The 27,846-nt window shown below is 36.7% G+C and overlaps 3 protein-coding genes across 5 annotated transcripts; 2 read left to right on the top strand and 1 right to left on the bottom strand.

The window, feature by feature from the left end:
- The first annotated feature begins 5,568 nt into the window (after positions 1-5,568).
- Positions 5,569-7,468, top strand: LOC132602410 (heavy metal-associated isoprenylated plant protein 30-like). Its single transcript, XM_060315270.1, has 3 exons — positions 5,569-5,712; positions 6,353-6,428; positions 6,989-7,468. Exons 1-3 carry the CDS (start codon positions 5,683-5,685, stop codon positions 7,309-7,311), a joined length of 429 nt encoding a protein of 142 aa, XP_060171253.1. The 5' UTR covers positions 5,569-5,682; the 3' UTR covers positions 7,312-7,468.
- Positions 7,469-12,068: 4,600 nt separating this feature from the next.
- Positions 12,069-16,337, top strand: LOC132603781 (probable cinnamyl alcohol dehydrogenase 1). Of its 3 annotated transcripts, none has more exons than XM_060317001.1 (7): positions 12,069-12,221; positions 14,296-14,394; positions 14,624-14,732; positions 14,853-15,083; positions 15,206-15,491; positions 15,596-15,746; positions 15,832-16,337. In XM_060317001.1, the coding sequence occupies exons 2-7, from the start codon at positions 14,379-14,381 to the stop codon at positions 16,026-16,028; spliced, it is 990 nt and encodes a 329-aa protein (XP_060172984.1). In that variant the 5' UTR covers positions 12,069-12,221; positions 14,296-14,378; the 3' UTR covers positions 16,029-16,337. The 3 variants fall into 3 exon arrangements, with proteins under 3 accessions (XP_060172984.1, XP_060172983.1, XP_060172982.1); XM_060317000.1 differs by having other exon boundaries at positions 14,619-14,732; XM_060316999.1 differs by lacking the exon at positions 12,069-12,221 and adding an exon at positions 14,150-14,205 and having other exon boundaries at positions 14,619-14,732.
- Positions 16,338-24,038: 7,701 nt separating this feature from the next.
- LOC132601732 (uncharacterized) lies at positions 24,039-25,103 on the bottom strand. The gene has a single exon (XM_060314797.1). It carries the CDS (start codon positions 25,101-25,103, stop codon positions 24,039-24,041), a length of 1,065 nt encoding a protein of 354 aa, XP_060170780.1.
- Between the last annotated feature and the right edge of the window lie 2,743 nt (positions 25,104-27,846).

Below are 27,846 nucleotides of genomic sequence, written 5' to 3'. Positions count from 1 at the left end.
GTATTCTCAAATTTATCCAATTATATAGCATGACAAAAATTAGATGCCCATACCAATAAATTTCTTCCAAATCAACCACAACATCCAGGTGCACGATATGTGTATGAACCAACACTTCGAACCCAATGCACCAAAACGTCTACATTAATATTGCTCGTGTAATTGAGCCTAAGGTTTACAAAACCCTTATTCGTAATCGTTAACAACATTGAAAAGTGAGGAAGTATATGAAAAGTATAAATTGTTAAATATGCATTCCAAACATTTCAGCCACAGTTTCAGCGTTGACCAGAAAGAGATGCCAATTATGCCAGTGGCCTCAATATAGCGATCAACACATCTGGAGATACAACTACCCTCACTGCCGCTGTTTGCCACTCAGACTATTCCCTAGTTTTGTAATACTCTTGTCAAAGCATTTCTCCCACACTGTCTGAAAATAATTGAACAAGAACCATCAGGAAAGCAGACCAAAGAGGCATAACACACTAAAACTTGCACTGGGAATAACAATCGTGAGTTACAGCATTTTGTGCAATGCTTGTAAAGTTAATCCATCTCTTTCCAGGAAACCAATTCATATACTTCATCCGTTCCATTTTAACTGTTGCTTTAGCTCAAAAAAATTGTCCCAAAATAATTGTCACGTTAGGGATCCAATACTAAAATGAACAATTGTTTCCAACTATACCTTTTACATTAAAGAATCAGTTCTTTTAATATTACTCAATTCTCAAAAAACACCTACTAATAAATAAGGTTAACTTAGTAAACTATACCTTGTATTTATTGTTTTCCTTAATGGGTGTAAAAAAAAGTTAAAGCGACAATTAAAATGGGATGGAGAAAGTAATCCTTAAATATATTTAGAGTTGTTATATCTAAAATGATTTGAAAAAAGGAAAAAAATTCCATGGACACAGCTCCTAATATTATAAAACTACGTCAGTAGCGACAAAATACAAAATCTGATAGAGTTCCTAAATATAAAATATGATTTTTTAAAAATAAATTAAAAAGAAAACAGTATGTATAAGATGAAACTGGGGGAAAATGACTTCACAAATGGAGATCGTGTAGGAGTTTGATGACGGACTAATTGTTGATGATGGTCCATGCTTGGTATCATTCTTTATTAAAAAGTGCTAACACGAGATGATCAGATCAAAACGAAAAGGAGATATTTGGAATGTTTTATTTCCTGTCATGAGACAACGAGAATTCGAGCAATGATAACGAAAAAGAAGAACAAACAATTTTAACTTGGAAGCCGGTGCCGGCTGAAGGGTAAAGCAGCCAAAGCAATGGCTTTTTGGGGGCCCCATTTTCACTAATTAATGGGTTTATAAATTATTATGTTTAGAAAACAAAAAAAATATTTTCTCTATCCTAACGTATGCGATACTTTCCGCTTCGCGATATTCAAAACGCGTGAACATTGACTAATATTTTAAGATGTATTTTTTTTACCAAATTGATATGAGAAAAGTTGTAATTTATAGTACTTTTCACGTAGTTTTCAAATAAATTTTGAATTAATCTAATACAAGTAATTTCAAAGTTTAGTCAAATTGACTCTCAAAAAGCAAACAATATCACATAAGTTGAGGCAGATGTAGTATTTAAAAGTAAAAAGGTTAATTTCAAAGTTTACTAATGTTGATTGCACCGGTTAGAAAAATAGACTTCAAAATAAAAATATATAAGAAGTTTTTTATAGAAGAAAAGTTAAGGCCTCTCATCAAGATTTGGCTTTAGGCCACCGATGATGTTGAGCTAGCCCTGTTGGAAGCCCTCAAGGAAAAGAAAACTACGATCATTACCACTCTTATTATTCAATTAGTTCTCGACACGTGGTCCGCATGTGGATATTATGCGTTTGATTTATTAGGAAAGTTTTATGATTAAATTTTAATTGGGTGCATATTCTAAATGTATATAGAGTACTTATAAACAAACATTTAGAAGTATTTAAACTTTTTTATTAGTTTATTAAGGTTAGAATATTTTAAAAATATATATATATAATTTTAAATGATGTAGAAGCAATGATAAGGCAACTTATTTAGTATATAAATCATTATATATTGGTGTGTCTTCTGCTACTTAAGTTACTTTTATCATGATCAAAACTTTCGTTGCAAATATTAATAATGTCATTGGTGTTAATATTGCATTTTTAGAATTTATCTTGATGGCACATGAGTCATCATATACTTAGACGGTGCCAACTCTCTTTAATTACTTTGCAATAGAGTAATCAAATTCAACAAACTCCGATTCGAGTCATGGACCAATCCTTCAAAAGGTTTTAACTGACTTAATGTCTCCTATAAATTATAGAATTACTATTCTAAAATACTTAATTTACAAAGGAGTAGTATCTTTTATGCATATGAATTTTATATGAAAATACATTTGCAAACACATGTAATTGATGTACAAAGATAAGCATGTATAGCTTTCATACTATATGATTATTATTATCTATCAAGCAATATTTTCACATCTTTGTGCAGTAATATTTGAAGAAACCGAAATGATAAATTCTTCTTATAAGTATTTATTAGATCCTTGTAATAGCGGTTGAACATGAAAAACACTATTAAATTTATGCGTCGAATTTTCAATCCAGATACAATATAAATTGTATATATTCATTTTTATAAGCTCTAGAACTTATCAAAATGAGAATTTAGAATCAAAACATAAGTACAAAGATAAGCGAATGAATGTAGTCACGATTTTAATAGGTGTACACCACGCCTTGCACATATTCTTGACATATAAAAATCTGCATCATATATATAAATTTCAAATGAGGTTAACCTTTTTCCTCATTGTACATGCAACTTAGGATGTTCTTCATCAGAAAATTACTATATTAATTAATGTGCTAATTACAATAAATAGCAACATTTGACATATATAGTCATTGTTTTGGAAAAATCTAAAAAAACTATGGAGATGATGGTACCTAAACAGCTTTGGAACTTGTACTTTCCTTTTTTTTGATAAATAAAACATCCATAAAGTCCACTTAGTGGCAATTTTTTTTTTTCTAAAAAGATGGTACCTAAATCCACTCAAAGTAGCTAATAACATACTACTATAATTTGCGCAAGGCAAAATGAGAATCATTTCTTCCCTAAATAAAGGATGAGAGCTAAACTGATACTATTACCACATATCTTGTCTAAATGATGAAACTGACATTCTCATCTGTAAATAATTGGACGAATAGCTGCCATTTTTCCCTTTGGGTTTGGCTACCACATGGAATTCAGCTTCTCTCCTTCCACTATCCTTTTAAAGTGAAGACATGGTATTTCTACTATTTTAGAGTAGTTCAGTTGAAGAAGTCTAAAGGTTTGGCAGATTTAAATGACCTATTAAGTAAAAGAATGTGGTGTGCATGCATTGAATTTCATCTCTTAGTATTCTTCATACTTTGATAGAAACAAGTAGTAGAAAAAACGGTAGAAGGTGGGGAGCAATTTCAGGAGAACAAATAACAAATTGATGAGCATAAAGAGGGAGGAGAGAAACATGAGGAACGTGAGTATTGAATTATGGCATTTGAAGAACCTCTAAATAAGAGTATTAACTAAGGACTGAACGTGACTGGATTTTATTGTAAAGAATTTAATAATTATCATCAATGTAATTATAATATTACTATTTAATATTTATTAAATTAGATGTTTTATATTTTATTACATTTTAATTAATAATTAATTTACAGTAGAGGCAAACACGTAATCCAACTTCGAAGTTGGGAGCTTCCCACTTTTAGTATTATATGATATGATGAAAGATGTAATTACAAGATAATTACAACGGAAAACCATGTATATATATAGGCTGTAAAAGATCCAAAACCTTGTAGAAATCGGATGTCCTCCAAGTTGGTTTCCTATGACCAACTGTCGCCCCCTGCAACTCATGCAGTTAGTCATAGGAACGGGTCCTTACATCAATCCCACAAACATAACATTTCCTTTGCATCAAAAGACCATTTGTACTTTCTTTAGCCTATCCCATTTGATATTATTCATTTAACTTGAAAAAAAATTGAAATTTTGTGAGTGAAAAATTGGTCAAAACCATCATCGTCAGATATTTTTACCAAAAATTTAGTCCAATGTATAACGAACGTTTTTTTTTAAAAAAAAAAAAAAAGATCGAAAAGGGTTTCATGGACAAACCGCTCATGTCACTAGCGATAAAATAACAAAGAGCCCGTTTGGATTGGCTTATAAGTTGCTTATAAGCTGTTTTCAGCTTTTTTGAGTGTTTGGCTGGCCAGCTTAAAGTCATTTTGTGCTTAAAATAAGCTCAAAAAAATAATTGGGCCCATTTGACTTAGCTTATCTAAAACAACTTATAAGCTGAAAACAGCTTATAAGCCAAAAAAAATAAGTTAGACTATCCCAACTTATTTTTTTTAACTTATAAGCTGCAAACCGCTTATAGGCATAAGCCCATCCAAACAGGCTCAAAATTTAAAGTCATAGAGTTCCTAAACATAAAATATATTTTTTTAAAACAAATTGAAAAGAACAGTGTGTATGAGATGAAACAGAGGGAACAGAACCTTTGATAACGGACTAATGGTTGATGATGGTCCATTCTTTTTTAAAAGGTGCTAACACGAGATAATGATCAGATCAAAACTAAAAGGTGATATTTGGAATATTTTGTTTCCTTTGCATCAAAGACCATTTGTACTTACTAATATGGGTTGTGGTAGGATGAATAGAAGATTACGTATTAGAATCTGAGTATAAATTTTTTTGTTAGAAAGCGTTTCCCTTTAATGAACATTTTGTGACATGAATTTGAATTAATGGGATTTCAATGATACTATATGTACCAAGTGGGAAACAAAAAAAAAAAAAAAAAAAAGACCTTTTGTACTTTCTTTAGCCTATAACATTTTCACACGACTTGATATTCCTTTTACTTTTCAGTGTCAGCAGCCATTTGGCTTGACCCATGCTTCAAGTTTTTAGATGCCAATATTCCCTTCCTAATTAAAAATGTTATTCATTCACAAAAGTAGAATAAAAATTAAATCAAGAAACTTGGGAGTAGGAGATTACCCACATGCTAATTTCTTTTGAAATAATAATCAATTGGAAAATTATTAAAGTGAAGAGGATTGACATTTTTCAGACAAGTGCACATCGTTTGTTTGCTTAATCGATGTACTAATCAATAGATTGGAATTGAGGAGAGAGATGCCTTAATTCTCTTCGAAGAGAAGTTTAAGTTATTAGAAAAAATACATTCTTTATTTAATTAATTTTATTTTCAATACATCTTCACATGTGGGCGTGATTTTTTTTAAAGGGTTAAACACGTGAAAACTCTTTTCAATAATGAGTGATGGTGAGACTCAAATAATGAATATCTATCTACTCTAATATCATATTAAAGTGTGTGACGACAAAATTAAATTTACTTCGGTAGATAAAGCATGCACATTTTTTTATAATATAATTAACTATGTCTTCAACAATACGTCTAGTCTAGCTTTTTTATACGACTCATATGTCATTTTCAATATATATACTCAAGTAACCTAAGCCTAGTTCAGAAACTATTTGGCACTGTTTTCTCTGCTTTACAAATATCATCATCTTCATCAATTAAGACAACCATAAAAGCATCAACAACATGCCTAGGGGTCGACCACTTTCTTTGCAGGTTACACTTTCACTTCCCCTTTGGGCTTCTTCCTTTAATCTTTTCCTTTTCCTTTTCCTTTTCCTTTTCCTTTCAGCAAAAAAATCTTTCGTTTTCTCTACCTTTTCATCAGTTCAGCCTGAAAATGATTTCACCTGATTTTCTACTTGTCAACTTTATAGTAAAGAGCATGTTAAAATATCAAGAGAACTACGAGAAATAATGGTAAAAAAATAATAATTAAGTTATATACTTTTTTACCTGTTGTAGCAAGTAATGTGTCTTATTTTTTAGATTACAAATCTTACGTGTTAAAGAAATTTAGTATGAAAAGTTCTTTATATTAATGATTTTTATTACTTAAAGCTCTAGAGGGAAAATGTTGATCAACAAAAATGTAATTTATTTCCTTATTTATTACCATGTTCCTTTTTTTCTTTTCAGAACCATGTTCCCTCGTTTGTGTTGAATTTTGGCTAAAAAATTGTGTTTGACATTCTACAAAATTGTGCCAAAGACAATAAATTAAGGAACAACATAAGTAAAACAAACAAATTAAAAGAAAGAAGCACATTTGGTTTAAAGATGGACATATTAGTTACTACAATTTACAAAGCAAAGGATAATTCTGAGAATACTTAAATTTTGATTTATTTTACAGACAGTGGAACTCAAAGTAAGGATGTGTTGCCCAGGTTGTGAGAGAGTTGTCAAAGACGCTATCCAAAAGCTTAGAGGTATGCACAAGTTCATATATATATACACACACATACAATCTCTATTGAAAAATATCATTAATTGTCGCTAATATTGAAACATATCTTGATATAAAAAAGAAATTATAATGGGACTAAGTTATGATTCATATGACACTCACAAATTTGTGACAGGCCCTCATTTCCGTCACATATTTCTGAAGAAATTATGTCAGATCTTCATGTCTGTCACAAATTTGTCCGCAATAATGAATTCCACCAAAATAATATGTTGCAGTCTTATCATGAAATTTCCTCATAATAATTTCATCACAAATCTATAGTAAAGTATATGTTGACATAATAAGAAGCTATAATTGGACAAAGTTATGATTCATATTTCCTCACAAGTTTGTGGCGGACCCTCATTTCTATCACAAATTTCTGACGAAATTATGCCAGATCGACATTCATATTTGTCACAAAAACACAGTAATGAATTCCGCCACAGTAATATGTCACAAGATTCTGTCATAAGTATTCCGTCACAAATTTGTATTTTTGTTGATGTACGATAAGCGTAAATTCCTTACAAATGATAGGGATTGACTCGGTCGAGGTGGAGGTGGAAATGGAGAAGGTGACAGTAATGGGATACGTTGATCGTAAAAAGGTGCTGAAGGCAGTGAGAAGGGCAGGAAAGAGGGCAGAATTCTGGCCATATCCCAATCCACCTCTATATTTCACATCATCAAATAATTACTTCAAAGATACAACAACAGAGTACAGAGAGAGCTATAATTACTGGAGGCACGGCTACAATGCGAGTGACAAGCATGGTACTATACCTATAAGTTATCGAGGAGATGACAAAGTTAGCAACTTGTTTAACGATGATAATGTCAATTCTTGTACTCTCATGTGATGTATAAAACATGTATGTTATAATCTTAATCTTATTTGCATAAGTAAATTATGAGTGTAATCTATATCATGTTGTCCCAGCTTTATGTTATTCCCTAGTCTCTTGCTTGTAAGATATACCATCATATATAAAATATGATCAGGCAAGATTTGAATAATATGACACTCCTTCTGTTCCAATTTATGTGGCAAGATTCAAATTATGTGAATTTGACCAATATTTAAAAATGTACTTTCATCATACTACAATTGCAACTTATATTACTTTTGGTATAGTTTTTCAATATATAAATTCTAATTTTAAAATATCGAGTTGATTTCATCCAATATACTTCAAATATTGACTTTCAGAAAGCGAAAAATGTCACATAAATTGAGATGGATAGAGTATTAGAATACCAAAAAAGAAACTTGTTCGTGAATGACACTTGTTGTCTTGAATTCTCATTGTTGATATATTTCAATAACCTGAAAAAGTTATGAAAGACTGGGCTTTCTCCGTATAATTCAATTTTTTTTTTTTGTTTGGTCATAACTTTCAACTGGGAAAGTTATGCATGTTATATAAGACTACAAAAGAACCTAATCAAATGTTATATATGTTAAAGTATATTAAATTATAAAACAAAAATAGACTTCCATAGACTAGTGCTATTTCATCACAAGCAGCTAGAGGGTACGCAAGGGGTTCATTCAGATTCCTTTGCCGAAATATCATACTCCATATATAAGATTGATGTTTATGAACTTGACATGGAAGATATTCAATTGAATAACCAAAAGGGTTTCTACATTTATGAACCTGAGACGGGATATAACTCTAAAGATGATAAAAACTTAAACCCCAGAAGATTAAAAGGAACAAAAGGGGATGATGGATCCAATTGGGACTAATTGTTTGGTCAAGTAAGAGAGACTAAAATACTAGCCGCGAGGTTCATCAAATTCCACCAATTTTTCCTAGAGTTTAATGGATCATTGACATGCCATTTAGACCGTAATTGACAGTTCAAAACTCTACGAAATTTTTTGAAGTTTGAATTGTCACTTTATGATAAAGTTTTAACTATATGGAAGCTCAAAGCTCCATGAAATTAAAAAATTTGGGGTCTGAAAACTCCATGAAAAAATGATGGAGTTCAAACTCCAGGAAATAAGAGAGATGAAGAAGTGGCTCTCTGCCGCTTTCAAAGGAAGAAGATAATGGCAAAAAGATTATCATAACTAAAAACTGATTATTTTCTAATGACATTTTAACTAATGACGGAACATTAGAAAGCGATCCAAAAAATGACTAGTCCACCTAATTTTTACTGGGTTAGGAACACTTACGACATTTTTTAGACACTTTCAAACAATCATACAATTTATTAATATTTTTCATTTGGTAGTAATTTAAGCTAACTATTCTTGACTTTAGGTCTCAATTTATTGATACAGCTAATTAGGGGTACTTATCGGTCGGTTCGGTTCGGGTTCGTAAATTATCGGTTCGGTTTAGCGGTTTTCGGTTTGTAAATATGCTAAACAAAACCAAACCGATAAGATATTGTTATCGGTTTTTGGTCCTTAACGATTCGATTTTCAAAAATAACCAATAAGAAAGTGCTCCACTAGTTTTTTTTTTTTTTTTTTTTTTGCTTTCTCTTATTTTCATATGTTCATATATGCACCGCCTTCATGCATAAAGCCTACACAAATTTCAAGACAAAAATATAAAGTGCATTCTAGCAATCTTTCAAAAACTAAACAAGGTCAGTTCACATTTCATATACAACGCCAACCCCGTTTGTTTTGAGAAGTGAGAGAGAGGCAGAGACAGAGAGGTATCACAAGCCTTAGTTTCATATGAGAATTGAGATTTTAATTTGAGAGAATAAGCGTGTCTGTGGTAAGCCGTAGTTTTGTATGAGAATTGAGACTTTGAGAGAATAAGCATGCTTGCAGTAAGTAGTTTAGATATAGGTTTGTACGTAAAAATTAAAATTTAAAGCCACTAATATATAATTAGGGATAAAAAAATAATTTTAATATAAGCTTATTGGGTTATCGGTTTAACCATTAACTAAATCTTTAAAACCGTAAACCAAACCGATAACCCAATAAAAAAAAATACAAAACCGTTTACAAACTGTTAACCCAATAACCCGTTATGTTATTGGTTTGATTTATCGGTTAAACTGGTTTTTGAACACCCCTAAAGCTAATCCCCGATCTTCTCAATTTTCAGTTGTTTTGATTGCTGGTTGTTCTTTGCGTGAAATATAATTTTGTGGGAAACATTACATAAATGGCAAAGGACTTAAAGGTTTTGAACGAACGTGATGCAGTCAAAACATAATGCTATAGCAATTGGGTGTTGCTCGATATTATTGGGAATAGCTCGGAGGAGTCAGATTCTGAAGTTTGGTTTCATGTAGAACTTATCCATGTTAATTTTGATATTAAGAAAAAAAAAAAAAAGGAATCAAAGTTGAATTTTGTGGAGAAGGGGATCGCGCGTGCCACATGTATTTTATAACTATATGTGATGTGTATATCTTGTACTAGACGGCGTATGTCCGTACGCACTTTGGATTACAGTGTATCTATGTGTATGTAGTTATGTTTGGGTAGTGATAATATATATATATATCATATTGCTAATAAACATATATAAGTTTGCACTGTTTTTATGCATATATATATACATACTATGTTCAAAACACGATTAATATAACATTGTAGTATATGCTCCGTATCCAAAACTTTACTATATTAGTGTTTGCTACGAATACGAAGTTGACAAAAATTTATTAATACTTTTTAAAAGAGAAGACTTTTTTAAAAGAAAACTATTTTCCTCTCTTTGAGATAAAACAATAGCAATATTTAAGCATCAGTTGATACTTTGAATTTTAATTCGATTAATTTAAAGGTGTAAAATATTCTGTTGTTAATGTACGTAGATTGGACCTAAACAATACTTATTATTTTTTATCAAATTTTGATTTGGATAATTTTAATTCAAATTATTAAATTAAGTTTACATGTTTAAAACGAAACAAAATAGAAATTTAATTTTCTATTTAAACGAAGAACTACTATTTTTTAATTTTTGGTAAATATTCTTGGTTTAACTCATTTTACTTGTCATGTTGTCTTTTGCATGGTTTTTTAAGGAAACGTCAATTAAAATTATAATTTGACTAATTTACCTTATTAATTATTTGATCTCCATTTAATATTATTTTTTTTAGTAAACATAACAAATAAATGACATGACGGAATAGCAAATACAACAGTTGATATCTAAATTATATCTCGGGCTAATATAAGAAAAGAAAGGAAATTGTATGGTTTGACTACTTAACCTTTTGAACAAAAGCAATAATATGAGGTCCATATTTTTTGTTGTACAATAATTTCATTTGCTCCCACTAATGGGTTGATACACATGTGGCAATGAATCCACCATTATTAACTTAATGGGGATACTTTGAGAATTACATGAATATTGTTTCATTTTTTAATATGGGGTGCATTTTTTTTTTGACATTGCTTATTTCTTTAATATGGGGTCTACTTTTTTATTTTTTATTTTTTATATTGCTTAATTTTTTTAATATGGGTTCACTTTTTTTTTTTCATGAGTTTGGAGATGATAGGATCCACTTTTTTTCCTTTTTTTTTAATATTGCCTGATGTCTTTAGTATGGGGGCAACTTATATATATATATATTTATTTATTTTTTTCTAGGCTGATTGACGACGAAGCATGGATATAAACCCATGCTTCTATATAGTTAATAAAATATATCATATGTATGTCGCACGCATCAGTATTATATACACAATATATTTGTGATATACATATGATATACAAGTGACATATATGAGACTGCTCTTCTTCAACCGAATGTTTAATTTGATGTTCGATCCAAAACCTCATTAAATCATTCCAAACTTGAGATATAAGCTCGTCAAGATGTTCTTAACTTTTGTAACAACACCAGTCAAAAATGACACTTGAATTTCAGCTTCAAAGCTCCATCAATGATGGTTGACTCTAGTTCTTCACATTATAATTACTACAATAATATAAGCCATAAATTTCAACTTTATTCCATGATTTCCAACAACTATTATCACAGGTGAACTCAGTTTTCGAAAAAACAATTTCAGTCATGACTTCGAACCAACGAGACCGGTCAGTTTGAATTTGATTATGATCAAAACTAGCTATTGATTCACGTTTTCAACTCTAAAATTCCGATAACCAACTCAAACAAGTGACAAATAGTCGGCACAATTTAAAATCTCAAATCTTTAAAATTCTTAATTTTAAGAGTTTTATTGGATGTTATATACTCACTTCGGTTCATTTTACTTGTCATATTTTTTTTACACGCCACTTAAGAATACATTAACTGAAAGGGGAATATGACTAAACTATCCTTATTTATTCCTTAATCTCAATTTTATACTACGATCTATTTTACTATATTAATCTTTCACCACATTTATTGAGTAAGGTTAAATGTGGAAACTAAAGGTTAATTATGTCTCAATTTCCTAAATGACAACTATCTTGGACCATCTAATTTTAGTAAGTACGACAAATAAAGTGGACCTGAAACTGAAAGGAGTATTATGCGGTAAAAGTTTTGTTGCTGTATTTTGAAAGTGGAATAAGATTATAAATTCTATTTTTCATTTTTCTATAAGATGGAATTTTTATTTTTTACTGCTCCAAGCTTACATTATGAATATGGTCTGAGATGTGCCAAGTAATATAAGAGAATAAATACGAGGCCCGCAGTACAATAAAATCCGGACCGACTTATATCTTTTCCATTTTGCATTTGCACTAACTTTTATTCGGGGGTTGTTAGTTAGCTCTATTCGCTTCCCGTTCGTCTTTCCTCCCAGGTTTATTCTCTCTTCATTATTATGAATTTTTCAATTAATATACAAATGATGAATGTGTATGCCACGTGTGTGAATTTGCGCCTCCCAATTTATCATAGCCCTTTCAGTTTTGTTAATTAAAATCTGTATTTGGAATCAACTGTACCAACGCTATTGTATTAGCGGCTTGAAGAATAAGTTAAGGATCTGTTTCATGTCTCAAAATATCCGTATTGATGCTATTGTTGTATTTGTATTTGTTTTATTTTTAGTTTCATAGTCAATCAGGACAATTTTTATAAGGTATGCAAACAAAATTGAGTGCACTATTTTTAGTTCCGTGAAAGACCTGAGAGGGCGACTCATATTTCACCTCTAGATGAACTCATTTCCAAAGTAATATTTGATTTATGTACCAATACCAGCGCATCTTGTGCCACAGAATCGGTTGTGCGGTTAGGCATCCTTAGATGAAAGAGTGGTCTTTTCATATTGCTGGTGGAGAGTCAAATAAACTAATTTTGGCCAAGATTTTGCAAATATATCCAATTATAACTGGTGTGGGAACATTTTATCGAAAGATGATTTTCAAAGTTTGTACAGAATTTCTTGCCAAAGAGACTTGTCGATTCAACAAATTAGGGGGACACAAGATGGACCAACTTTTTGGGACTTGAGATTTAGAAGGGGTTTTCAAGATTGGGAAGCGAGTGAGTTTCAAAGTTTGATAGAATTACTTTATAAGCAAGTCAATCTGGCGGATAATCCCAATGTGCGATGGTGGGGCCCGGAAAATAATGGAGTGTACTATGTGGAGTCTTTTTATGAGAAACTTTTGGTTAGGGAGGAGGTTGATTTTCCATGTAATGCAATATGGGTTCCAAGTCTGACGAAGAAGATGTGTTTCTTCACCTGGCTAGCCACTAGAGGGGTGGTTTTGACAGGTAAAAATCTTAGAAAGCGGAAGGTTGTCTGATGTCAGTTGGTGTTACATGTGCAAGGAGGCGAGCGAGAATATGGACCATCTTTTTCTACATTGCAGGTTTACCATGAGATTATGGTGAGATATGTTTAAGTTGTTTCGAACTCCTTGGCAATGCCTAGAAGTGTGAAAGAGTTGTTCAGTTGGAAGAGCGGGAGAAGAAGGAGAAGACGATGGGGGCTTGGAACGTGGTTCAAATTGCATTAATGTGGGCGGTTTGGAGAGAGAAATAGCAGAGCTTTTGAAGGAGTAGAGTCGAGTCTCTCTCAGCCGAGGAGTAGTTTCCGCTCCCGCATTTTCTTTCGGTGTAAACAGAAAGTTCCTTGTAGTGTAGATGACTGGGCGGAGTTTGTAGAGAATCATATTGTTTAGATGTTTTACCTTTTGGTATATCCCTTGTATACGGCTAGTTTGGCCATGTTTATGAATAAAACCCTTGATTGAAATAAATGTTATTGAAATGGAAAAAAGTTTAACTCATGTTTTTTTCCTGTTCTATTGTTTCTAAAATTTGTATATTGTATATTTTTCGAAAAAAGAAATTAAACTAAATCTATGTTTTAGCTCTAAAAGTTATTCAAATTTACTACACTAAAGAATGATTTGGCGCCTTAGTTAGTGACCGCTTACCCCCAAAGTGGGACTTCCCGGTGCAAATCCAGATTAGTGGGCCCAAAGCAGGTACCACAGACCTATGTTGCTCGCCAAAAATATTGTTACACCCGTGTCGGATCCTCCAAAAATGCACTTGTTTTGGAGGATCCAACATGCTCCTGGCAACATTTTTAGAGAGTCCGAACAACATAGCCACACATCGTGTGGGAAACCAAAAAAGAAAAAGAATAGATTTGGGACGGGGGAGTATGTGATTCCATTTCTTCCAAATAAATTTAGATTGATCCTAGAAAAGCTATAATGACAGTCAACTTTATTGATCTTGTAGCCAGTTGAATGAAAATAACATGGATTTCGCGCAAATCTATGATTTGAGATTAACAAATCTACAATGTCATACAACTTGTGGTAAAGGAATAGCAAACTTTGCAAATACACAATGCTAGGCTTCTCTGCTATTAAGATTATTCTTACTTCTGCATTGCATTCTTAATGCAGCATAGTTGAAATGACTTCTGGAAGTGCAAACGAGAATTGCCTTGGTTGGGCCGCGAGAGATCCATCTGGAGTTCTTTCACCTTATGAATTCAACCGGAGGTACATTTACAGCGTGCAAGGATTGAATGGCCTTTTGTAACGCTTCATTTTCTTTTCTTCTGGTTGTGTTTTCATCATCTGACGAAGGCTGTTCTTATTCTCCACTTTAGATTACATGATCATTGACTAACTTTAAATGGTTGAACTTTTTTTTTATTTTTTACTTTTGAATTATTTTAAATCGCTGTGTTATGTTCTGCTAAATTTTCTACTCTTTACCACAGGGCAGTTGGCAGTGATGATGTTCTTCTAGACATTGCATTTTGTGGAATATGTTTCGCTGATGTTGTCTGGAGCAGGAATAAACTTGGACATTCAAAATATCCTCTAGTCCCAGGGTGCGAAGCTTGATTTCAGAAATTATTTGGTGCCAGGATACATTTTCTTTCATTTACTTATATTGTGAAATTTCTACATTGTTAAGCACTGCCTTATTTGATTTTTGTAATGATTGTCAGACATGAAATTACGGGAACTGTGAGAGAGGTTGGTACCAATGTTAAGCACTTTAAAGTTGGCGACCATGTTGGAGTTGGAACATATGTTAATTCATGCAGGGAATGTGAATATTGCAGTGATGGATTAGAAGTTCATTGTGAAAAAGGAGCAATATACACTTTTGATGGTATAGATGTGGATGGTACAGTTACTAAAGGGGGATACTCCAGTTACATAGTTGTAAATGAAAGGTTAATTTGTCCAACTCTCTGACAAATTAAGTGTCACTCACTCCTGATCTATTCTCTACGTGGACCAATGGTCTTAAAAATACAGTATATAGTATACTGATATATGTTGCTTATATGTACAGGTACTGCTTTAGAATACCTGAAAATTACCCACTTGCATCTGCAGCACCTTTATTATGTGCTGGAATTACTGTTTATACTCCGATGATAAGACATAACATGAACCAACCTGGAAAATCTCTAGGTGTGGTTGGATTAGGTGGTCTAGGTCACTTAGCAGTGAAGTTTGGAAAGGCTTTTGGATTGAATGTAACAGTATTCAGTACAAGTATATCTAAAAGAGAAGAGGCGTTGAAGCTTCTTGGAGCAGACAATTTTGTAATTTCATCAGACGAACAGCAGATGATGGTATGATGTCAGCCATAAGCTTGTGGTCTACTTCTTTATGGATAAAGATATCAGAAAATGCTATAAGCTGATGTTGCTGTGATTGATCCTTTACATTGTTACAGGCGCTGAGTAAGTCGTTTGACTTCATTATTAACACTGCTTCTGGAGATATTCCTTTTGATCCATACTTGTCACTGTTAAAGACTGCGGGCACTCTTGTTCTGGTTGGCTTCCCAAGTGAAGTGAAATTTATTCCAGGGAACTTAATCCTCGGTATTATTTTCTATATCTGCTCACAATTTGAATCAAGTTTGTGTTCTATATGGTATACTCAGCTAAAATGACTCGCTTCTGGCAGGTATGAAGAGCATCGTTGGGAGTGTAACTGGTGGAACAAAGCAGACACAAGAAATGCTGGATTTCTGTGCTTCCCACAAAATTTATCCAGAGATTGAGATAGTCCCAATACAGTATGCTAATGAAGCACTCGAAAGGTTGATAAAGAAGGATGTCAAATATCGTTTTGTAATTGATGTAGGGAACAGCCTCAAGTAAGACGGAGGAAGAGTATGTTCTCTTGCACTAAATTAAGTGTCAAAAAATCTCATATGAGCATTCATGTTGCTGATACACAGCTGGAAATAAAAAGAAACCTATTCCCGTTGGCGCATCAGCGTAGTGTAAGTTTTTACAATTAGATATCTTAAAGTCTTTTTTAAGGTCCAAGGTATAAGGGAATGGTATTATGCAGCTAAACTAGAGGGCATGTTCATGCTCATTTTTTGTTACTTGAGTTGTACTTATCATTTTCTTTGTCTCTTCAGATATTGCAATATTTCATACAATTATTAACTTCCATCCAAAGGCATGTTTGTAGTTGCTGGTTTTATGCATTTCAATCACTTTATCTTCTCTCCAAGAATATAATTGCAAGAATGATGCTCACTTGACAAGCAATGAACTTTATCTCTTTATTTGTAGGAGGCCCTAGCCCTTCTAATTCCTCTTTTTAATGGACTAGAATCCTTTGTCCTTTGGTCGGGGACGAAATTATCCTGGGATTATACTTTGGGATTATAATTTTAGGATCATAATTCTTGGACTAATTTATTCCACCTGAAGGGCCGGATAAAATAAATTTATGCGTTCAATCAAATAAAGTAGTGTAAATTTAATACCAAACTTAATTTTGGGATATCCCACGTTATCCTAGAAACCAAACGACCTAGAAAGTAAAATTGGTTTGTTTCAGTGACAAAATATCTATTTGTCTGATAGCTGTCAATCTCTAGTTTATTCGATCATTTCCTAATTATCTTGATTCATTTCAATTCGGTAATCAGCTATTAAACTAATTTGGTGTTTTTTTCGTGGTATTTATATGATAATGTATAAAGATGTATGTACGTTGTTGTAAATTTTATATTCGCTAGCCGATAAAACTAAAACCGTGGTTACGTAAGTGCAATACAGCATGTTGGACTGTAATTTGGAGTTCGGAACCTAAATGACCCAAAAAAGAAGAAATGAACCAAAATACCCCAAGAAAAAAAAATTGGTACCAAAGTACTCTTAACGCAGTAAATTACCGTGTTAAAGGACTTAACTATAATGGCTCAGTTAAGTGCTTTAGCGCAGTAAATTACTGTGCTATACTGACTTGTATGACACAAGAATTTCCTGTGTTATACAAGTCAATAATTCCATGGATATTTCAGTAGATTCTACTGCCCATCCATCTCGTCCGATTATACAGTCCCCGAGTGTTTCGGGGTGGATTAATCAAGCTCACCCGGCAAGCCAAGACGGCCCCATTTTTGTGTATCGACCAGGATAGGGATCGAGGGTGGCAAAGCAGGTTCGTCCTTGTGAGGACCGAGGACCTCATCCCTTCCAATCAACTTCCATTTCCCGAGAAGTGGAACCTAAAGCGTAAGTGCATCTTCCTCCAAGTAAATGAAAACCTTTCTGGTATTACCATACTTCGAAGAAGAGCCGATGCTGATGCATCGGGCTCATCTTCCGTGGGCGAAGCTACTGCAGAGGAAGAAAAACTCGTAAAGAGAAAAAGACGGTCTCCCGATCCTTCCGATGATCCTGCTGAGGGCAAAAAGAAAATGAGGACGGCGGTCAAGGTTAAAAGGAATGCCTTTCAAAAGACCACCAAGAGTAGGCTCAAAGATGAGGATATTATGTTATCCTCTATGATCCAACCACTGAGATTCTCGGAAGATATCGATCCGGGCCTCTAAGACTTGGAAAACACCAACTAAGAGCTGAAAAGCTCGAAAGACCCTGCTCCATCGTCGGTAGTTATGGAAACTGCTGACCAAGAAACGGGAGTCCCCGAGGACACTGTCATCGTGCTCTCCCCGACCTGGGGCCTCGAAAAAGATTATGTTGCTGCTGTTTCGAAGGATGACTTTCATACCCTGGCCCATTCCCTGTATGAGGAAGATTTACTGCACCCAGCCGGGGATGTATCTATACTGGCCCAGGCCACGACACGCGAACCGGAGTTGTCACCCCGCCAAACGCCCGCCCGTTCCGAGGGCGTTGGTGCAGAAGAAAGACCGATGGATCCATCCCGGTCTTTCGACCAAACCATCGACCACCTGTTCGGTAGTGGGGAAGCTAGTGCTATAGAAGACTATTTTAGGTTTGGGCACCTGACAGTCCCTAGGAGGGTCGCTCCATTCGGGGTCATCTCTGGACCCCCGTTAAAAAAGTAATTCCCTGCCCCGAGCGTAGATCCTAACAATATGAAGAAGGTTACGTTTCTAGTGCTAGCAGATGTGAACATGTTGTCCGGTCCAGTCGGAGTGGCCAATTACCTGCGCATTTTGGCGTCTGAGGCGGATCAGCAGAAGATGAACAAGGTCGATGAATTCTACCTCTTTAATGAGGCCCAGCAAGCCATTAACCGGGTATGCCTCGTCTTATTTTTATTTTTGTGCTAAGTTCTTGCTTCTTCCTCTTATCCCGATAATTGACTTCTTCTTTTACTCTAGGCCTCCGTGCTTCATCATGAAAGCTTCCTTCGATTGAGAATGGAGGTGGACCGTCTCAAGGTCAGAACCTGGGAGCAGACCCAACTGACGGAGTTGTACAAACGACTCAACAAACAACGAGAGGAGTATATCAGGGACATGCCCGACCTCTCCATCCTTCAATCAGAATTTGAGAAGGCTCGAGAAGAACGTAACCTCTTGGCCGAAAAGGTAAGGATTTTTAAAGCTTACAAGTAAGGATTTTCGAAGCTTACAACAATCAGTTGATAGCTGAAGCTAATGCCTCTACTTCTCAGGCCTAGGAGAGATTAAACCTGATCGATCAGCTTCGGTCCGATCTTGATGGACTCAAGGCTGAACTTGAAGCCTTCAAAATCAAGACGGACGACCTTGCCTCAGAGAGAGATGTCCTTAAGGAGGATTTGGCATTGACCAAAGAAGGGCTCTGGGTAGCAGAGGACAAGGCCGGTAGATGGTCTAGGCTTAACGGAGAACTCCAGTCGCAACTTGCTTCGGCCGAGATAGAGCGTGACACTCTTGCCGCGAAAATATCAAGCTGAAGCGCAAACTCGACCAGGACTCCGAGAAACTCTCCGATGTTGATGAGATGTTAGCTCAGTACAAGGCCGATGTTGAATCGACTGAGGCTTGGAGCAGCGCTAGGGCTGAATATGTGCGGTGCTTATCCCGCAGGGAAATGCTAGAAGAAGTCCAAGGCGGGGGAGCAGTCATAATAGCCATAGTTGAAAAGGCCAAGAGGCTCGAGAAAGAGGCGAAGGCTAAGTACCAACCCGAGGAGTCGGGCAGTGATGCTGACTCGGTCGGAGGTTCCGATGGCTCGGACGAAGAATAGGCTTAAAAGCTTTAGCCTCCTCTTTTTGTCTATATGTAATTTTTTTGGCCCTTTTAAGCTCGAGGCCATTTTCCGAGCCTTGGTAAATATTTTGGATATATATACAAAAGTTTTGTTCGGCTTGATTCGATATCTTTCCTTGTTCGATATTCATTTATCCTTTCTACTTAGGATTTAGAACAATCAGTTATTCGGTTTTGATTCAGACTGATGCGTAATGTTGCCTCGGCGAAAGGTTTTAGAAATAACTCTGAGACCGGTGGTCTCTTAGTTCTAATCGGTGGCAGTTTGTTGAATATGTACGAGCTTTTATTTTCATGTTTGCATACTAAACCGTCTCCGAGTTGCACTATGTGTTTAAATCAAAGTCTCTAAGGCCTCGGATCTTGTTCGGTCATAGTCTTTGATGTTTTACGCCGCAGCCTTTACTAATTTTGGAAAATAATTTTGACCTTAGTCTTTAATAATTTAAACCGTAGTCTTTAATACTTTCAGACCGTAGTCTTAAATAATTTAGACCGTAGTCTTTGATGCTTTAGACCGTAGTCTTTAAGACTTTTAGACCGTAGTCTTAAATAATTTAAACCGTAGTCTTTAATAATGTGGGCTTTAACCTTCGTTTTTTAATACATCGGCCTCTTGGTGGTCCGATAAATTGTAATTCTAATGCAAAAGGAATAGTAACAGCTAAAGTGATACTTTGAGAAATTTCCTTTATTGATTGAACCGGAGACAAGATTACAATAGTAGCCGCGGCGAGAACGAAGTAATCGGGCACGATTCATTCAATCGTTTGGCCCTTACAAAAGGAATCATATCGCTCAAGTCTTGGCTTTGAATAGGTATCGAGTTGCCCAGGGTATGATAGTCCCCTAGTACTGGAGTCCGAAGTGTGAAGGCTTGAGTACTATTGATCGGACATAGGCAGTCCCCAGTCCCCGGTTCTTGACTGGTTTTCTTAGTTTTAGTAGCACGCTGTATGGCGCTACCTCATTAAAAACCTTACCGAAAAAACCATCTCGGGACAAAACCAGTCGAAGGGAAAAAGAGTGCAGCACGCGCTTTCTGTCCTACGTCTATGACTTCTCGACTTCCATTGTGCTGCTTCCGATGTCCACTTCGATGTATGCCTACATGGTTAGAATTAAAAGAATAGAAAGGGAAATACTGTTCATACCTTAGCAATAGTATCGTTTTAGGGGCGCCACATTCCAGTTGTTTGGGAGTTGTTTTCCATTTTCATATTCGAGCTTATAGGAGCCTTTCCCGATTATGCCGGTGACCCTATACGGTCCTTCCCAATTCGGACCCAATTTCCCGTTATTGGGATTCTTAGTGTGGAGTGTGACTTTTCGCAGGACCAAATCCCCAATCTAAATATGCCTAAGATTGGCCCTCCGATTATAGTATCTTTGCATCCTTTGCTTTTGAGTTGCTAACCGGACATAGGCGGCTTCTTTTTTTTCATCTACTAGATTTAGACCAGTGGCCATCGCTTTGTGGTTTGATGCCTCTATAGTGTGCTGAAATCTTAAGCTTGGTTCACCGACCTTGACGGGTATTAGTGCCTCGGCTCCATACACTACGGAGAACGGGGTTTCCCCGATGCTGGATCTCATCGTTGTACGATACGCCCATAAGACCTCAAGTAAAATCTCCTTCCACCTGTGCTTAGACCCGATCAATCTTTTCTTCAGTTTTTGCAATATAATTTTGTTTGTTGATTCAGCCTGACCATTCACACTTGGATGATACGGGGTCTACAAGATCTTTTTGATCGTGTATTCTTCAAAAAACTTGCTGACTTTACTGCCTATGAACTGCTTCCCATTATCGCATGCAATTTCTGCTGGTATCTCGAGCAGACAGATTATGTTGTCATATATGAAGTCAATGACTTCCTTTTCTCTAACCTTCTCAAATACCCGTGCTTCAACCCACTTAGAGAAATAATTAGTCATAAGTAATATATAGTGCGCCTTACCCGGAGCCCAGGGCAAAGGCCCTACTATGTCCATTCCCCATTTCATGAATGGCCATGGAGAAAGGATCGGATGAAGTTCCTCTCTCGGCTGATGTCGAAGGAGCATGTCTTTGGCACTCGTTGCATTTTTGGACGAAGGCTTTTGCGTCTTTCTCCATCTCATTCCAATAGTAACCGGCTCGGATCAGCTTGCGTACCAGTAAATCGGCTCCTGAGTGGTTTCCACAAGTCCCCTCGTGAACCTCTCTCATGACGTAATCGGTTTCTCCTGGCCCCAAACACCTTGTCATGGGACCGTAAAATGACCTTCGGTATAACTGGCCATTGACCAAGCAAAATCTAGCCGTCTTGGCTCGAAGAGCCCTCGATTCTTTGGGATCGGACGGCAACTTCCCCGTTTCAAGATAATCTATATACTTGTTTCTCGAATCCCAAGTTAAGCCTCGAGTTTATTTCAGCGTGGCCGGTTTCTATTACCGAACTCATCATCTACACCACCGCTCCGGAATTGAATCCTTTAGATTTTATCGATGAGCCTAAGTTTGCCAAGGCGTAGGCCTCATTATTCTGTTCCCGAGGTATGTGCTCCAGCGTCTACTCTTTGAATCGATGTAGTACCACTTGTAATTTTTCTAAGTATCTACGCATCCGGTCGTCCTTGACTTCGAACGTACAGTTTACTTGATTGACCACTAGGAGGTAATCGCACTTGGCCTCAATGATTTCGGCTCCCAAGCTTTTAGCTAGTTCCAAACCTGCAATCATAGCCTCGTACTCGGCTTTGTTGTTAGTCAAGTTAACAGATCTAATAGATTGCCTTATTACATCATTAGTGGGTGGTTTAAGGACGATCCCCAATCCGAACCCTTTTACATTGGAAGCTTCGTCTGTGAATAAGGTCCAAACCCCCGAACTAGTCCCCGAGGTAAGGTGTAATTGTTTATCGACCTCAGGGATCATGGCTGGTGTAAATTCGGCCACGAAGTCCGCTAGTATTTGGGATTTGATAGTAGTTCGGGGTTTATATTTAATATCGTACCCGCTAATCTCGACAGCCATTTTGCTAACCGGCCTGAGAGTTCGGGTTTATGCATAACATTCCTTAAGGGGTATGATGTTACGACACATATAGGATGACACTGAAAGTAAAGTTTTAATTTCCTAGATGCACTCAATAAAGCAAGTGCTAATTTTTCTAAGTGTGGGTACCTGGCTTCAGCGTCACCTAAAGTCCTGCTCACATAATAAATCGGGTATTGTGCACCTTCCTCTTCTAGAATCAGGACGCCGCTTACCGCTATCTCGGACACCACCAAGTATAGGTACAATTGCTCGTTTGCTTTTGGTGTGTGTAACAAAGGTGGGCTCGATAAATACCTTTTGAGTTCTCCTAAAGTCTTCTGACACTCGGGGGTCCAAGCGAAGTTGGTTCTTTTCTTCAGCAATGAGAAAAACTGATGACTTTTATCCGAGGACCTGGAGATGAAGCAGCTTAGAGCAGCTATCCGCCCGGTCAATCTTTGCACCCCTTTGATGTCGTCTATAACGATGACATCTTCTATTGCTTTTATCTTGTCCGGGTTGATCTCGATCCCTCGGTTCGATACCATGAATCCGAGAAACTTACCCGATCCGACGGCGAAGGCATATTTTTTCGGGTTCAGCTTTATGTTGTATTTCCTTAATACGTCGAAAATTTCCTGCAAATACTTTAAATGGTCCTCTGCTCGCAGGGACTTAACAACCATGTCATCTATATAAACTTCGATTGATTTTCCTATTTGGTGTTCAAACATGCGGTTGACTAGGCGTTGATAAGTGGCACCGGTGTTTTTTAAGCCAAAAGGCATTACATTATAACAATATGTGCCAAACCTAATCACAAAAGAAGTTTTTTCTCGATCCTCTGGGTCCATCTGTATCTAGTTATACCCCAAGTAGGCATCGAGGAAACTCAGCATCTCTTGCCCTGCCGTAGCGTCGATCATCGGATCGATGCTGAGAAAAGTAAACGAATCCTTCGGGCATGCCTTATTTAAATCTTTATAATATATGCACATTCTAAACTTGTTTCCATTTTTAGGTACGACCACTACATTAGCTAACCAATCCAGGTACTTAACTTTCCAAATGGATCCTATTTTATGGAGTTTAGATACCTCGTCTTTGATGAATGCATGCTTGACCTCGGGCTGTGGCCTTCTTTTTTGTTTAACTGGAGGAAAATTTGGGTCCAGACTCATCTTGTGAGTTGTCACCTCCGGTGGGATACCTGTCATATCTAAATGGGACCAGGCAAAGAAATCGGTGCTATTTTTAAGAAATTCAATAAAAAAATTCCTGAGCTTGGAAGTTAACCCAGTGCCTAGGTATACCTTCCTGTCTGGTAGATGAACGAACAATATAACTTGCTCAAGTTCCTCGACCGTTGACTTGGTGGCTTTTAAATCATCAAGTACCACGAACAATCTCGGGACTCCATAGTTGATTTCTTCATCTGGTGCGTTCCTTTCCCGATCTTCCAAGGACACCGAGACTGGGACCTGTGATTGCTATTTGGTATCTTCCCCTTTGTTCGACTTCCCATCTTTCAGTATCAGAGGTTTAGAGATAGGGGCCATTTCCTCGACCGCGAACATCTCTTTCGCAGCCTGTTGCTCACCACGGACCGTCCTAATTCCATCTGTGGTCGGGAATGTCAACACTTGGTGCATAGTTCAGGGGACTGCCCTCATGTTATGTATCCACGGTCTCCTAAACAAGGCGTTATACCCCATGTCCCCTTCGATCACATAGAACTTAGTCTGTTGCGTGGTTCCCGTTGTGTTGACCGGCAGGGTGATTTCACCCTTCGTCGTCTCGCATGCCATGTTGAACCCGTTAAGAACTCGTACTGCTGGCACGATCTGGTCTAATAATACCAGCTGTTTCATGACTCTCCATCGAATGATATTAGTCGAGCTACCTGGATCAACTAATATACGTTTAATTCGAAATTTATTGACAAGTACAGATATTACCAGTGCATCATTGTGAGGTTGAACGATACTTTCTATGTCCTCATCGCTGAACGAGATGAAACCCTCGGGGTCATAATTCCTAGTTCGCTTCTCTCTTGTGATGGAGACTTTGATGCGTTTCAATATCAGTCCTTGGGGAATGTCCACTCCCCCAATGATCATGTTGATCACATGTTGAGGTTCTTCCTGTTCGGGTTGCTTGTTAGCATCCCTGTTTTTGAAGTGAGTCTTAGCTCGTTCACTTAGGAATTCCCGAAGATGCCCCAAATTAAATAACCGAGCGACTTCTTCCCTTAGTTGTTGACAATCCTCGGTTTTGTGCCTGTGAGTACCATGGAACTTGCAAATCAAGCTTTTATCTTTTCGATTTGGGTCGGTCTGGAGAGGCCTCGGCCACCTTGTCTCTCCAATGCGACCAAGAGTCGATGTTATGCTTGATACATCCATATTGAAACTATATTCTGATATTTTTGGGGTCTCTTTATTTTTCAATGATTTGTCGGAACCATTCTTATTCCTCAGTCCCCGGTTGCTCGAACCTCGATCGTTTCTTTTATCGTTCCTGGTGAAGTCTTTATCCCGAACATTATCTCTTCGATCGGGTGGATAAGGCTGATACCTGTTACGAGATTGTATTGATTCTCGATATATCGCTCTCCTCGATTGATCATTTTCTCCGAATGGTCGTAACGATCTCGATGCGTTCCTCAGAAATTGATCGTCCTCGACCCTGATTTTTTTATTGATATCTATTGTGTACATCGGCCCATGTGATTGCTGGGTACTCCATCAAATTTTGCTTCAATTCTAGAGATGTGATCGAACTTCTTGGGTTGAGTCCCTGAGCGAACGCTTGAACGGCCCAATCGTCTTGTACCGATGGTAGATCTATACGCTCCATTTGAAACCGGGCCACGAACTCTCAGAGTGTCTCGTTCTCCCGCTGCTTGACATTGAACAGGTCTGATTTCTTCGTTTCCACTTTTATGGCTCCAGCATGAGCTTTGACAAAGGCATCTGCAAGCATAGCAAAAGAATCAATAGAATGTTCGGGTAAATTGTGATACCACACCATTGCCCCTTTCGACAAGGTCTCCCCAAATCTCTTGAGTAGCACCGACTCTATTTCGTCCTTTTTCGAGGTCGTTGCCCATGTGTATGCGGTCACATGCTCGTTTGGGTCGATGGTCCCATTGTATTTGGGAATATTAGGCATTCGGAATCTCTTTGGGATCGGCTTCGACGCAGCACTTGGAGGGAAATGCATCTGAATAAACTTTTTGGAGTCCCATCCCTTCAATACCGGAGGTGCTCCTGGGATTTGATCGACCCTTGAGTTATAAGTTTCCACTTTCTTATCATTTGCCTCTACCTGCTTTGTCAGCTCTTCGAGCTTTTTCATCAGTTCGGCGGTTTGCCCGGGGTCGTTCCCATTGTTCTCAGCGATGGGCCTCTCCTCTCTCGGGGCTGTATCTTCGGTCTGTTCGGACTAAACAGCATTGGGCGCTCGATTCTAGCTTTGTAATTAAGTTATGACCGCTGGTTGGTCCTGCAATTGTGCCATAGCCATTTCTAATTGATTCCTGAGCTGTTGCAATGTGGCTCCGTTGCCTCTATCTGCATGCGCATCACGTACCGATGACCGGCCGGTATTCACAGCGTTTTGAGAGTAAGGATCAGCTTCGTTTGGATCAACTGGGGGTACGTTGTTGTTAGGTACCCCGTTGTCATTTTCCTCGTGATGGCTTGATTCAGCATGAAAGTTAACGGAGTGAGAGTCTGACATGTTGAATAGTCCTGAAATCAAACTTCAAAGAGCAAGCGTAAAATACCGTGCATTATCGAAATTCATATAAAACCACCACTATTATCCTAGGCCCTACGGTGGGCGCCAAATTGTTTACCCTTAAAATGGATAATAATTAAATTTGTACGCGGTGCAAAGGATATGCGGTTTAATTTAATACGAATGGCTATAAAGCGATAAATAATAAAACAAGTGCAAGTAAAAACAATCAAACCACGGTAAAGCAATGATTGGTCCAGGAAGCGACTGATCGGTTGGATCGGGTCCTAGGAACCGAGCTCGTGTTACAGTGGTTAAGTAATGAACAATGATAGAACACTTATATAGATGGATAAACACTTAGAATCAAATTGTATTGCTCAGTATGTTTGTGCGTTTGTAGAACTAGCCAAAAGTAAAAGGGGGTCTCCTCTTTATATAGTAGAGGAATCCTAACCCTAGTACAAGTCTAAATAAGGTACAAAATCTTCAGTATCTGACTAGTGAGATCGGCGCCGCCATATCCGACTAGTGACGGATATTACGGACCCTCACTTATCATGGTTAATTGCCTTCTCGTCCTATCTCGGTATCTAGTTCCAACCGAACTCAACGACCCGGGACCAGGTGCGCTCGGTCTTGCTACAATCCAACGCTTGACTTTGACCCCAATTGGGACTCGTTCGACCCAGCAATGATCATCATGAGCTTAATTTTCATGTCGGGAAACCGAGGATACCCTTGCTCTCGGTTTTGCCCGTATACACACATATACGTTAAATTTAATGAAAAAGACTTAGGCCTCATTTGTTATTACTAATATTAAGACGTTTGAATTTGAATACACATCTAAATGTTACAATGTGCATTAGGGCCTCATTTGTTTTCATTTAATGGGAATATTAATTTTAATCATTCAAATGTTAGCCAACAAGTCTAATTATTTTGTAGATCTGAATTTTAATCGTAATTGTTGGGTGTTGTATATGCGTGTCAATTGCCCAATTTTAAACAAGTAGACATCACCTTTTTGTTTAAGTAGACATCACCTTTTTGTTTACTTTAAATCAAACAAGTCCATGCCTAATGAAAATTCACTTTGTGGAAAAATATGGAGTTAATTCATATCAAGACATGAATAGCACTAAAAATCGAACCTCAAATATGTTACCAACTTTATATAATCTATTTTTTTTGGAAAACTGATTGGTATAAAGTACTTGGTCTAAAGAAAGTAGTCCACACAAAAGATGAAAATCCAAAAGATTCTTTTAACATTGATGCTATTACTACTACAACAACAACCCAGTGAAATCCCACAACGTGGGGTCTGGGGAGGGTAGCTATTAGAAAAGGAAAAATGGGAAAAGGGTCAAAAATATCTTCTACGTTGGAAAAGGGGTTAGAAATATCCTCCATTATAAATTTGGGTCAAAAATACCCCTCTATTCATTAAAATTTTCAAATAGACCCCTCTTAACGGAAATTTCCAACATAACCGGTTTCATTTTTAAGCTCATTCCATTTAAACTCGACCCAACTAAATAAAAAACTAATATGGGTTACCCGCTCTTGTGCCTAGTGGCTCCAGATGTAGGACTCAAGCACAAATTGATCACATATGGGTTTTTAATGTAGTTGGATCGGGTTTAAAAATGAAATTGGATAATGTTGGGATTTCCGTTAAGACAGGGATATATTTGAAAACTTTAATGACGT

Source organism: Lycium barbarum, chromosome 7, assembly GCF_019175385.1.
Source record: "Lycium barbarum isolate Lr01 chromosome 7, ASM1917538v2, whole genome shotgun sequence".
Lineage (NCBI taxonomy): Eukaryota > Viridiplantae > Streptophyta > Magnoliopsida > Solanales > Solanaceae > Lycium > Lycium barbarum.
The sequence above is the reverse complement of the archived record's forward strand: the minus strand, read 5'-3'. Positions and strand labels throughout refer to the sequence as shown.